The sequence below is a fragment of the Neophocaena asiaeorientalis genome, unplaced genomic scaffold (assembly GCF_003031525.2).
Source record: "Neophocaena asiaeorientalis asiaeorientalis breed wild unplaced genomic scaffold, Neophocaena_asiaeorientalis_V1.1 scaffold534, whole genome shotgun sequence".
Classification (NCBI taxonomy): domain Eukaryota; kingdom Metazoa; phylum Chordata; class Mammalia; order Artiodactyla; family Phocoenidae; genus Neophocaena; species Neophocaena asiaeorientalis.
This window is the reverse complement of record NW_020172826.1, coordinates 424,965-438,340: the sequence shown is the minus strand read 5'-3', so window position 1 is coordinate 438,340 and position 13,376 is coordinate 424,965. Positions and strand designations below refer to the sequence as shown.

Below are 13,376 nucleotides of genomic sequence, written 5' to 3'. Positions count from 1 at the left end.
TTTTTTTATCCTCCAGGAAGTGGACATTTCGTTATCTTCTGATTCTCTTTGCACCGCCTCTACTGGGACAAACGGAGCCGTTTTGCCTAGCTCCCTTCTTTTCTTGGAAAACAGACTCCCAGATCGGCATCTGGGAAAGCAAAGGTGGAGAGATTTGCGTAGAGACGCGCCGACGGACTCTCCACTGGCCTTTGGAGAGTCAAAACTCCTCCGGAACTGGCGTCCTCCGCGCGCAGACCCCGGAGACGCTGGGGGCGTGGGGCGGCCGCCCGGGCAGCCTAGCCTAGCGCGCAGCACAGACGCCCCCAGAGGCGCCAGCTGCTGCGGCCCTCGCATCCTTGTGTCTTTCGGCGTCGGGGACGGGCGCGGGCGTAGGTCTTTGCGGAGTGGGAAGGCACGGGCGGCCACCGGGGCGCGGGCGCCGCTGCAGCAGCTCCGGCTGCCGGCCGCCAGCCAGGCGCTCTCCAGCCCGGCTTCCGCCTGCTCTCCTTCCTCACGCATCCTTTCAATTCTCCTTCTCCTCCTCCCCTTTTCGTTGACCCCTTCTCTTTTCTGCTGTCGCCTGGGGTGCTCCCCCAGCGGAGCGGAGATTACAGAGTGGTCGGGATGCCCCAACTCTCCGGGGCAGGCGGCGGCGGTGGGGGGGACCCGGAACTCTGCGCCACGGACGAGATGATCCCCTTCAAAGACGAGGGCGATCCCCAGAAGGAGAAGATTTTCGCCGAGATCAGTCACCCTGAAGAGGAAGGTGACTTAGCCGACATCAAGTCTTCCTTGGTTAACGAATCCGAAATCATCCCGGCGAGCAACGGACACGAGGTGAGCGGGCTGCTGCCCCGAGCTTTGAGAGGCGTGGCGGGTCCCGGGGAAGAGCAGAGAGGGAAGAAGGGAGGGAAGGCGCTGGAGAGCCCTGGCTGAAGGGTCCCGATAATCATCGCCACGTAAAGAAAAAAAGTACGCTTATATTTGGGGTTAGTTTGGGCCCGAATCAGGCCTTTAAATCTTTGCAGAAGAAGGGCGAGTCGGAGAGATGCAGCGGAAACCAGTGCACTCACTCAGGGGAGGGTGGAAAGCGCTTTATCAGATCTCCTGGCCGGCTGCGGGCGATAGCGATGGTAACCCGAGTAGAGTAAATAGAGACACGTGGGTGCTGGCGAGAGAAAGCCAGTGAGCAGGACCTCGCGGAAGGGCTATTTCAGGCCTCGCGGAGAGCTTGAGAAGTGGGGGGAGGGGGGGCGGATGGACCCTGATACCCGACACTCTACTGGCCACCCTTGTTCAACAACTGGGAAACGCTTTGGAGGAAATCCGGTAGAAAAGTCCTGACACTCAGATGATTTCACCAACGCTTTTTCCCTCCAAAGAAATTTGGAGGGTATATTCTTTTTCCTTAAATGGCATCCTTCTGCCCCCAAAAAGAAAGCGTGTGGTTTTGGGGGCGGGGACATTTTGGGTTTTAAACAGTAAGTTTAAGAACACCTCAGAGTTGCCTTCTTTATCCCAATGGCAGGGGTGAGTACGCATTTTGGAAGCCCGGGGGCCTGGGTTCTAAGGGGAGCATAGGGGTGTTCTCCATACCCTGAGTCTTTCATCCCAATATGCCAATTAGGGGGGAACCTAGGGGTGGCCAGGGCACACCCAGCTCCACTTAAAAGATTTGTGACTATGTGTGTATGGGGGGAAGGAGGCCAGTGGGAGGACAGATGTCCGAGGAACCAAATGACATCCAAAACATTCGAGGCCAAACTCATATTTGTAGAGCAGCCTTTTAAAATTCCTACCCCTTTTCCTCGTCCTTTCTTTTTCTATAAGGAAAGTTGCTACGCACTTCACATTTTCTAAACGTTTCTGCCTTGGGGAGAAGGGTGCTGCATTTGAAGTCCAGAACTCCTATTAGGGCTCTGTTAATCTTTACCAGTGGTAAGTGGGCATGGGGCAGACCCAAGGAAGACAGTGAAGGGGTAATACTGCTGATTTGCAGGTGGTTGAGTCTGGGTGGATGATGGTTACCAAAACTGACATTAGCTGGGCTACCTTTTAGAAGTCTATAGCCCAATTTTCAAGTTTTCCTCCCTTTAACCACAGAACAGTTTACTTTTCTCTTGTAAGCTTGCACTGAGCCAGCCATGGTAGCTTATGAGGAGAAGAGCTCCTGCTGGGATTGGTTTGGGACAGTTGCCTAAGATCTCCATTTGTGAGTGATGGGCTTGTTTTTAGTTAAATGTCATTTTCAGTTGCAAAATATTTCAGCCCGCTGTCAGTCAGCTCTGATTGAAGTAAACGGTGGTTGAAGAAGCCATCAAAATGATTAACGCCGCCGTTAACTCAAATTCTTGTCATATTAGGTATCCAAGTAGCCTTGTTGTGTTTTAGTAAACAGTGGTCAGAACAGCATATGGATTGTTCGCAAGTTTGTTTCTGTTGTTATTATCATTTATAGCTGGTCGTCCTGGGTAGATAATTTTCAAAAACACATGTTGAAAAGAGAAAGATTTCCCAGTACTCAGCCTTAGCCTATCCTCTTAGATTAGTAAACAAGTAGATTGAGTTGCACCTGATTCTCCTCTTTTGAGTTACCAGTGGATACACACATATCATCATTGTCACAAACTCTAAAGTGATATTTCTTTTGGGGGTGGGGATTCGTCTTGTTAGGTGGCCAGACAAGCACAAACCTCTCAGGACTCCTACCACGACAAGGCCAGAGAACACCCTGATGACGGTAAGACGTTAATTCTGTCTCTCCCAACCTTAACATTTAACGTGCAATTTGTGAATGTAGGTATGTTTTGCTGTTTTTGTTTGCATCCAAGAAACTCGAATCATATGTGATAAGACTGTGTCTGTGTTGTAACAAAATGGGAAAGAAAACCCGGGAAACTTCTTATCACTAACGTATAGTTGCATACTTTAAAAACTGTCTGAATGATTTAGGGGCTTTTGAATTTCTGTTGGCTTCCAGATTCTTTGTGGAAGAGAAATGTCTATAATTAGTTTTCTCATTTTACCTAAAGTTCTAATTGTAGATCTTTACTATTTTTTCCTGCATTGTTATAAAGAGTGACAGTCTACACCAGTTTATTTTCCAACAAGAATAGTTTCAAATGGGCTTTCATTTGTGAAATTGCTGTTTCTTGTTATAGTGAGAAGGCAGGTACTGTACGCGCAGACTAAATATGGCTCAGTAAAGAAGAATCTAACTTGTAAAAATATAAAACGTTACTCTTAAAATTAAGAACTATGCATATGGAATGTGATAGACTTTCTCCCCATTTCCGATTCTTGCTCAAAACTGTAAAAATTCTACATATTTTTTAAGATTTAAGGAGAACTCCGTGTGACTTTAAAAGCATCTGTAATCTTTAGGGTTCCCTTGTTGAACAGTCTACATTTCTGTTCTCCTTTAATTACTTACAATTGGCCTGACCAGAATGAGGTGTTCGCATATACAATATGTCAGCTAGGGGAGGAAGAGAAGAGAACTATAATATCAGGCTTCCTTCTGAGCTACAAAGTAGTTACACAGATTAAAGAGAAGAAATGTATACAGTGAACAAACACACATTTCTTTACCAGAGTGATGTCAGTGTAGCACATAAAATTAAGTCTCCTGTAGTTAATCCTTCATAAATTTGGGTAGTTGCCCATATGCTAGATACAACTTGCTCCCTCAGTAAAATCTAGAAATTTTCCAGAAATCTAGAAGCACAGGTAGAATTTTTGAGTTTGCCAATAAGATGGAGCATAACTTCAAGTGTATAAATATATACGTGTGGGTATAGCTGAATGGCCTAGTATATTTATATTACAGCTTTGTGTCTTCTTTCATGTGTCTGTATTTCTTAGTCCAGTTTGTTAGTATTAGAACAAATTAAGTTAGATGGATAACACTTATTTTTGTAAAAACACCAGTAAAAAACCAGTCAGTAGTGGCAATAAATTGAACCACATGTTTTTAAAACATCTGGTTCACTGCTAAGCCATTTAAGGGAATAAATACTGTCAATCTAAAATAGAGCATAATAATCCAGTTACAATACTTCATAAACAAATCTCTTATGTAAGGTGTGATTTGTAGTACTACTATTAACTTTTCAATGAAAAATACAGTGATATAAGAAGGAAGTCAAAGCACATTTGATTGTTCTTTGCATTCTCTCAGGAAAGCATCCAGATGGAGGACTCTACAACAAGGGACCCTCTTATTCGAGTTATTCCGGGTACATAATGATGCCAAACGTGAATAATGACCCATACATGTCAAACGGATCTCTTTCTCCGCCCATCCCGAGAGCAGTGAGTAACATGCTGATGTTGCAGATTATTTCAGAAGTGTAAATTAATTTGTATTTTGGCAAAATGTTTGTTTTTTTAGACACTGGAAATGCTTTCATTATGTATGACCAGTTGTTGCTAAATAAGACCTGCTATGAGGAATGGCTGCCTTACATACAATATTGCTACTTTTGATGTTTTGCACTTGGAATTTTAGCTTTCGGGGTATTGGTTAAGATAATAAAAAACAGATCACGAGCTATCATGGAATCATTGAATTTAAATCAGCAAATTCATGATTTTATGAGTATTTTGCTTTCTCCTCTGATGAGAGAAATTGATTTAATCTTTCAGTTAACTAAGTGCTGTATGTCTTTCATTGCCCATAAGCTATGTAGAATCAGAACTCCTTTGGCTTATTTGGAGCTGAATATTGGAAATGTTACTTCAGCTTTTAAAACAGTGTCTCATTTTATTGTGTTAGCTAATGTCTCTTTAAAATCAGTTTGGGGGTGGGGAGGAATGAGCTATTTTTTGCGTTATTGTCAATTGTTAAGAAAGTATCACTTGAAGGTAATTCTAATGAAAATTGTTCTTTTTTATCTCGGGGTTCAGTTAACTTTCAAGTTTTAAAAATCCAGTGGCATTATAGCTGCTTTACACATTATGCATAACATGGAGACCTCATTTATATAGTAAGAAAACAGCTAAAGGGTTACCTCTGTAGTACATGAATGTGAAATGTGCTGGTGATGGAGTTCTCCCTGAGATTTGTCTCTTCATAGGTAGTGATGGGTTTTTATTGCTCTGTCAATATATATACCTTCTTTCTGGCCTCACTCTCCCTCAACCACTCAAACCCCAATGAAAAACATGTATATTTGGGTGTTGAGGATGAGGGTTTCAGTCTAACTGGCCCTCCCGCGAGTCAATCTAGGATTATAAAATGGAACCTGTAGTCTTTGCCATATTAGCCCAGTGCTTTCACCAAGTGAAAAAAAAAAAAAATCAGTCACAGACATCTGGGGGCAAGTACTATCATTGATACCTCAGTGGACAGAATCTGGGAGCCATGAGATACTACAGAGCAGGAGAGAGGAATACCTCCTAATCAGTCATCAACAAACAAGAGTATTTATGGTTATCTTGATTATCTGTGGCCCTCAACTATTGAAGCGATAGATCTATGAAATACAACCACTTTATGCGGGCACTGTGATTTAGAAGTTATAATTTTTTCCCACAAGTTCCAAAAAGATATTTGACCTTTTAAGTAGGGAATGAGATTTTTCTAATTTGCATATAGCAGCTAAAATGGAGATCTTGGAAATCTTGTGATGGTTGTTATAGGAAGGAGCGATTTCACATTTTAAAAGCCTTTTCTAATACTTAATGATAGAAATGTGTGTGTGGTACATATAAATCTCTTATCTAAAAAGTGAATGAACTAATAAAAGCAAATATGGTTTTTAACATTTAGAGACCACCCAAATAAATGCTTCTGAGTCTTAAAATTTGTAGGAGACTTTATATTGTCTAATTAAATATGTGTACATTCAGATATTTTAAAGTTGGGCTGTTTTTCTTTTGTTGGATGTTTTGGAGGGGAGGGGGAGGAGACTATGTTTTAGATAGGGAATAATTGAAGACTTCTGCTGAAGGCTTTTTAGAACAACAAATCAAATTATAGTCTCTGACTTGGTAACAATAGAAAATAGCTACCAAATAATCTTATACTTCTAGGGTGCGCACACAGTTAATGCTTAATAAGTATTTGTGGAATTTATTCTTTAGCCACTTCTCCTTTCAAAGCAGTAATTTTTAAAAAGTCAGTATAATTAAAGTCTATTGATATTTATAAATTATTCCTAAGAATACTGAAAATTAAGCTTCTCTTCCTCTTTAAACCAGTATACTAATCCTTTTAAATTTTAAATTGTTAGAATGGCAAGTATTTATTGTTAGTGTATGTATTAAAATTCTGAGGTCAGTGAATTGAACAGTCATTCATTGTTTGGGAAAGATTTGTGGCCAGAATAAATGTTGGTGGGTGTAGAGTAGAGGAAAGGGGTGTGGTCAGGAAACAGCTACCTTACCCTCCTATCTGCTGCCTTGCTTTATTCTGTTACATTTTAGAACACATTTATTTTAGGCACCTTTCTTGGGATATTCTGCAGTTTGCACAATTTGAGAAGCTTTTCAGGTTTAACCACGAGACAGTGTTCAATTGTTTTCTTTTAGGGTCTGACCGAAGTGAGTTGAAATCTTTGGTTTTTAATAATTAACAGATGTTTTTAGTGTGTCTGAGACCCAAAACACTTTAACCGGAAGGCAGCCCCTCCTCTTTACCCCTAACCACACTTCTGCCTCTTTCTCTTTAACTCTGTCCTTAGCAGGACTGAGTGTTTGTGCAACTGACATCCACAGTGATAGGTTTGCATGTAGGGTGTCAGGAGTCAGGAGCAGGGTGACCATTTGGGTTTGGGCTTTGCCTGGGAGCAGTCCCATGTCAGCCCTGTTACTTGGATTTGCATTACAAACAACTGCTTGTTTACTGTATCTGCTGCCCTCAGGTGTTAGGATTAGAAAAACATCTGGGGGTGAGGGAGGGCCCTGACCAGCCCTTCCCCACACAGAATCTTCTGTTCACATGTAACTGCAGATGATCCAACTGGCACGCACAGAAATGTTTCTGCTGGTGGCTCATTTTAACAATTCTATTATGTGTCTGCTCTTTTTTAGGCAAACACTGACACGTGTGCTCGCACAGCTTTTACCCATGTCCTAAATATAGTAGTACCTACACAGGAGAACCACCTTTGCCAATCGAGCTTTTTTTCTCTTTTTCCATCTGAAGGGAAACTTTAATTGGCTAATTACATCCTTCTAGAACAGAAATTCTTAGAGGTGTGTCTATACCAGAAATCTTGTGAGGGTGTTTCATAGAATTTTAAATAAGACTTCTTGGTTCAGATAAATTGGGCCTAGCAAGAAAGCACCTGTAATAATGACACTTTTGGTGTCATTGAGTTCTTAAAGCACAGTAAAACCTTGGCTTGAGGTGGTCGCCTTCATCGAGTGTGAGAGGATGCAGGAGCCTTTTAAATATTTCAGAGCAAGGGCCCTGGAGAGTTTATTAAAAGCGTACTCTGAAGACTTTCTCTGAGTCTTATTTATGAAAATCCTTGGAGGCCAATGGTAATGTATTAAAAGGAAAAAATAGTTCTTTGCCTCCTGCGCTGGGTCCTGGCACTTGTGTGCTTGAATACTGTGTGACAGTGAGCTCGGCTGGCTTTATACATAGTGAAAGTTCCCATTGGCCTCATGCACTGTGGTTATTCGTCTTAGGTGTCAAACTTCCATTTGTCCCTCATGCAACCCAAATGTTTAGCACCTCTCTCTGCAGAGAAACATCTCATTTCTCTTTAGCTGCTCAAGGGAAAAGCAGCAGACTTAGCTCAGGAAGCGCCAGCCAGCAAACGTTGCAGCTTGAGTCACACCAACCACAGTAACACCTGGTCAGGATCGTACTGCAGACTGCATCGTTTGTTTCTTTGTGATCTGAGGATGGATTTTTAGGTGGGAAAGGAAGATGTTTCTGTTTGAATTTCATCTTTTTTATTTTGAGTTGACATTGCTATTAAAATGTTTTGGGTTTTTTTTTTGGTGTTGTTATTTTGAGCAACTCAGTTCTATTGTATGGTTTTTACCTGAAGGGAATCAACATTTTGATTTTTGATGAACAGAATTTACCTATTATAACTTTGTCTTAACCTCCCCCGCCCATGTTTGTATTTGCTTACAGTTAAAATTAGATTTTTGCCATTGTTCACATCTGGAATTAAGGAAGTAGGTGGACATGTCTAATCAGTAAGCTTACACTTATCCAGCTGTCCATCACACTGCTGCTTGGCTGTGAAAATAATCACAGAAACAGTAATCAATAGGGAGACTATGGCTTCTTAATTCAAGGGTACAGGGAGACTATAGCTTATGTTTTGAGCAAAAATTTTAAGTGTTTTTTCACTTTACTGCAAGGAGCTACTTCATTTGACTTACTAATAAATTATTTAAAATTTTCTAATCTAAGTTGTGTACTTTTTGAAGCTAAGTATATTAAATTTTCCTTTTACCTCAAGTTCAGGAGAAGTTAAGTTTTAGAAAGTATATTCTATCTCAGATTTGAATGTGATGTCAGGAGAATGTGTGGGAAAGTTCCTCAGGGCCCCAAACTCTTCTGTCTGATTCATCTTTTATTTATTTATTTTTTGCCACACCACATGGCATGTGGAATCTTACTTCCCCAACCAGGGATCGAACCTGCACCCCTTGAATTGGGAGTGCAGAGTGTTGACCACTGGACTGCCGGGGAAATCCTTGTTTGATTCATCTAAATTGTACTGCTACAAAGTTGGGAAAGGACCACAGTCAGAATAACTGGGAGTGATTGCCATTTCCCCTTCAGATAATTTAGAAATCTTATGACCGAATGGCATGCTAATTCAAGTGTCCTGGGAGCCCATGCTACATGTGACCCTTCAGGAGCTAATATTGCCCTTGTATGACTGGTACTGCACAAGTGTGATCCTTAGTCGATAGACTTTTCTGAAATGACCCTAGAAATTTCTTGTTCATTCATAAAGATATGAGAACAACCCAGTTTCACTAAAACAAGACCATTAAGCCAACCTGCAGAAAATCTTGCTCTTTGAAATACCCACTTCCCCTGCCCCCTTACAGGTCCTGGACTTGGCTCTCATCAACCCAACTATTTTGATCCATTTCTGTCTTGCAGACTGACTCGTGTAATTCCAACAAGACAGAGTAAGGGCCTCATAAATGGGTCTATCTGGACTCGAACTTGTTACCTCACAAGTATTCTTCCACAGTATCAACTGAGAAATTTTTGCAACTTTTTGAGTCTTGTTTTGTTTTTAACTAATCCTGTTCATTCTTTAGGGAGAACTGTTTGTGGTTTATGGGACTGACATTTTTTGAAGCAATTATATCATTCCATTCCTCTCTGACTCCCCTCGTTCCTTGTTTACGTATTATAGACAAAATCGGAATTTTATAAAACTGGTTTCCCTGTGATTTCAAGATAAACTTGAAGTTTAAAGAGAAAGTGTGTCAGCACTGTCCATGGGCCGGCAGAAAGGCGCATATGTTTTATTCCCAGGCAAAGGTAGAGCTCAGCATTATATAGGTGCCACTGTCATGGGACTGAAGTTTTTTAAAAAGAGGGTATTCATTTAAACTTTGTATCTTTAAAGTTATTACTTCAGTCATTATGCCAAACTGAGCCAGTCTGTAGAAAGCTAATACTGTAGCAATCAAGGGACTTAGTACTGCTTTGTACTGTCCCAGCAGGTCCTTACTCATTTGGAAAAGGCAGCCATTGGACTTTATTTAAATAATTTTTAAAATATATTTTAGATTGGTGATCACTTTTTAAATATTAATTGTGACCTCGTGAAGTTCCTGTAGGAACTGTAGACTCTGCTGTAAGCTTTGAAGTCACTTTAAGCATATAAATTATCAGTCTATAAGATTTGGAGGCACAAAGCCCGAAAATGCCCTGGAGACCAGCAACAAAGATGAGTAAGGGGGGAGATTGAATGCACCGAAAAGGAGAGTCAGGAGTTGAGCAGAGGATGGATAGGGAACAGGGATTGCTAACTCCCAGCTTCTGATAGTCTAGCCAATCTAGCTGGGACTATTTGCAGACTATTATCAGAGGCTGTTCAGAGGACTGTAAAGTCTCTGTAAAGCAGTACATTTATACACAATACCCATTCTAGCCAAATCTCTAAGCCTGCTGAAATTATCCATTTGCTATGTGTAGATCAGTATAAAGCTCACTGAAGAATGTTACTTGCTTGCCTTCAATCCGTACAGGGAAACTGCAAGGGCATTACAGCGCGAACAAGAGTTTAGGTTACCTGTCCTCTTTCCTGCGTCTGTAGGAGAAATATGACTGGCAGAGATGTTGCATCACAGAGGGTCTAGAAATGTATTGTATTTTTGCAGCTAACCGGAGGCAAGTAGACTCTAAAAAAACCTTTTGATTATTGACCATTGTTTCTAGCTATGCCCACGTATAATACTGTATGGAACTTGGTGACAGTTCTGCAGAATCAAGTTTTGATCTTAGTCATGGTAATTTACTGTTGCTGTTATGTTCGCTTTAAAAAGGAAGCCTGTTACTACTTTACTCAATATAGAGAAAGGTTGAATGAGGGGTGGACAAAGGGAAGGTACGATAACATAAAAAGAGGAATGGCTCTAGTGTAGTTTTAATTTTCTCTTATTATTGTCAGCTTCTGAATGAAACAGTTGCCAAAACTGTTAAAAGCTGACACAGAAAAATATTTTTATAAATCCTTTTTTTTTTTTTAATCCTGAAAACTTTTGCAATAAAGCCTATTAACTGTGAATGATAGTTGATCAGTTGATCGGGGACGACTGATGAATTATGAGATAGTTATATGTCGTGAGTAGCCTAGCACGGGATAGACACTTCAGTAGATTTGCTGAATAAATAATGTTGTAGAAATTTTTCATGTATTTCTGGGGATATTTCCAAAGGATCTGTCTTTATTCAACCAAACGCTATATGAAAAGCAAAATCTGAAAGTGTCTGCTAAATAAATCCTTAGTATTTTATTATTTTACGTTTTCTCTGATCTGTTGCTTCAGTGGGGAAAAAAAAGAGCATTAGACCATTGTCTTTAATGAGGAAGTCAGAGTCCTTCAGAATGTTGTTTCCGAGTAACAGCTGAAAACAGTCAGCTGGAGAGCTCGCTGCTAGAGTGAAAAAGAATGGGATTTGGTCCTCATTTGAGGACTGATCACAAGAAGTACTTATCTCTTACTTATGTCCTAGAAACCTGATTGAAGAATAAGAGGTGATAGAAACGCTTTTTTCAGAAGGGTGCTTGAGATGGAAATAAAGTAATAAAGAAGAAGACCATCTTCAATTATGTTTCTGTATTGTACGGTTAATGCTTCTCAATTCATTTTTATTCTTTCCCAGATAGAAAGGACATTTCTTTTTTCAGTAACACTTGAGGTATTTTGAGATATTAAAAAATTCTGCATGTTCTTTTTAAATACATATGGTAGCATCGGCGCTGACTCTTCTAGGCCAGTGTGTGTTGTAAATTGATTATATTCTTCAGCAATGTGGAGAGCAAAACTTTTGAGTCTGTATCAGGCAGAGGTGGGGATCCTCCTGTGAAGGCTGAGCCTGTGGAGGAGGGAAGTCCTAGGCAAGATATCAAAAGGTCTGGGGTCTAGACCCACGTCCACCACTCTCCCCCAAAGCCTTGGGAAGGTATCTGACCTCTATCAGAGTTTGTTTCCTTGTTTATTGTGAGGCATATTAATATCTGGTTGCCTACCTCATATGGTGGATGTACGGTTCAGATGGCACAAAGCCTGTGAAAGCGCTCGGTTTTTTAGCTATGGGAGCAAAGCACAAGTCTCAGATGGTGTAAGCCCTCATGCCCACCTGGTGGGAATTCTGCCACAAGAGGTGTTTGACCGTATCCAAGAAGCTCCTGAGAAAGGGGAGACATTTTTGGTTCTTACCATGGCACCATGCAGGCCTGGAAATTGGACACTGGGTCAAGGCCTTACATTAACTTTTAGAAAATATTAGCATAAAATAAAAGTTTTGGGAATTGTCATTATATTCTTTACAGAGACAGCTTTCTTCTCTTGGGCTCTTTTTTCTCTCGCAGTTGTTAGGAGAGCACCTGATTTTCTTCTACTAAGGGAATGAGATGTGTGAGGGAATGGATTTCTAAATTTAAGATTTGTTTAAAAATCTCATATCGTTCTAACATTTGATATGAAATTGACAGATAACTCTTAACTCCTTGGATGGGGGTAATAATTGATTTTTATTTAGGAAAACTTTTTTTCCTTAATCCTTTAGCAGCTGGGTTTCTTTTCCCCACTGCAAACATTATATAGAGAGGAGATTTAAGAGCCTCGTGAATGTAGAGGACGACAGGAGAGTTATTCTTTTCCCCCTTCAAATTTTCTTCTGACTTAAGTCTTTTGAGCTTTCGTGGCATCTAAAAAAAATCAGGTCCAAGGGGGGATATGTTGGCCAGGCAGCAGAGAGAAATCAGCGTTTTTCTAGTCTCGTTGGAAAATTACAGCTTTCATCCTTTCAAGACTTTTCTTTTCCTTTAAGTAAAACTCAGTGAATGTTAAATATATTTCAGTGTGGAGTTAGCTTTCTTGGTAGACTTCTTCAGTTTTAAACATCATGTATTATACCTTGTAATAATTATGAACACGTATCATCTTGGCACACTAGTTCATATGACTTGGACCAAAGGAAAAAGGTATTGTGGTCTTATCTCAAGTGTGTTAAACATTGTCTTAGACCCCAACACTTAAGATTTTTTAAAGTCTGAAACAAAACCAGGAGTACCAAAGTAAAAAATGTTTACCGTTTACTACAAATGGGCTAACCAGTTAAGTATCTGGCGGGGTTAAGAAAAGAATCAAGTCTCCCAGACATTGCTTGAATTGGTTTTTACTCTTTTTTTTTTTTTTTTTTGGTATATGTTAAAAGTTTAAAATTAAAACTCAAGAAATTTTTTGGAAAAGGAAAACCATTAACTTTTTTTTTTTTTTTGGTATATGTTAAAAGTTTAAAATTAAAACTCAAGAAATTTTTTGGAAAAGGAAAACCATTAACTTTTTTTTTTTTTTTGGTATATGTTAAAAGTTTAAAATTAAAACTCAAGAAATTTTTTGGAAAAGGAAAACCATTAACTTTTTTTTTTTTTTTTTTTTTGGTATATGTTAAAAGTTTAAAATTAAAACTCAAGAAATTCTTTGGAAAGGGAAAACGATTAACTTTTTTTTTTTTTTCTTTTTTAACTACGGTCATGCACCAGGTGCTGTGCTAGGCAATTTACGCGAATGGAAACTGTGGTTGGGTGTAGTAATCTCCATGCTGAAAAGAAGGGCCCATCCTCAGGGGCAGCAGGAACCTGCTTCTATTTAGTGAGTGATAGAGTCACTGCCCTTCCCTTCTTAAGGTCTGAAGACTTGTTTATTTTCATAAAAAAGAACCG

General features: G+C 40.1%; 1 protein-coding gene across 9 annotated transcripts in view; it reads left to right on the top strand.

Annotated features, from left to right (window-relative positions):
• Positions 1-307: 307 nt before the first annotated feature.
• The window catches only part of LEF1 (lymphoid enhancer binding factor 1), a 117,827-nt gene continuing 104,758 nt past the window's right edge, over positions 308-13,376 (top strand). For 4 of the 9 annotated variants that reach the window (XM_024741907.1, XM_024741903.1, XM_024741906.1 and 1 more), the window contains exons 1-3: positions 573-819; positions 2,656-2,722; positions 4,163-4,296. In XM_024741907.1, coding sequence (XP_024597675.1) covers positions 607-819; positions 2,656-2,722; positions 4,163-4,296 — 414 coding nt within the window. In that variant the 5' untranslated portion in view covers positions 573-606. Of the gene's footprint in view, positions 820-941; positions 1,116-1,206; positions 1,513-2,655; positions 2,723-4,162; positions 4,297-13,376 lie in introns of those variants that run through there. The other 5 variants (XM_024741908.1, XM_024741904.1, XM_024741910.1 and 2 more) reach the window with 5 other exon arrangements.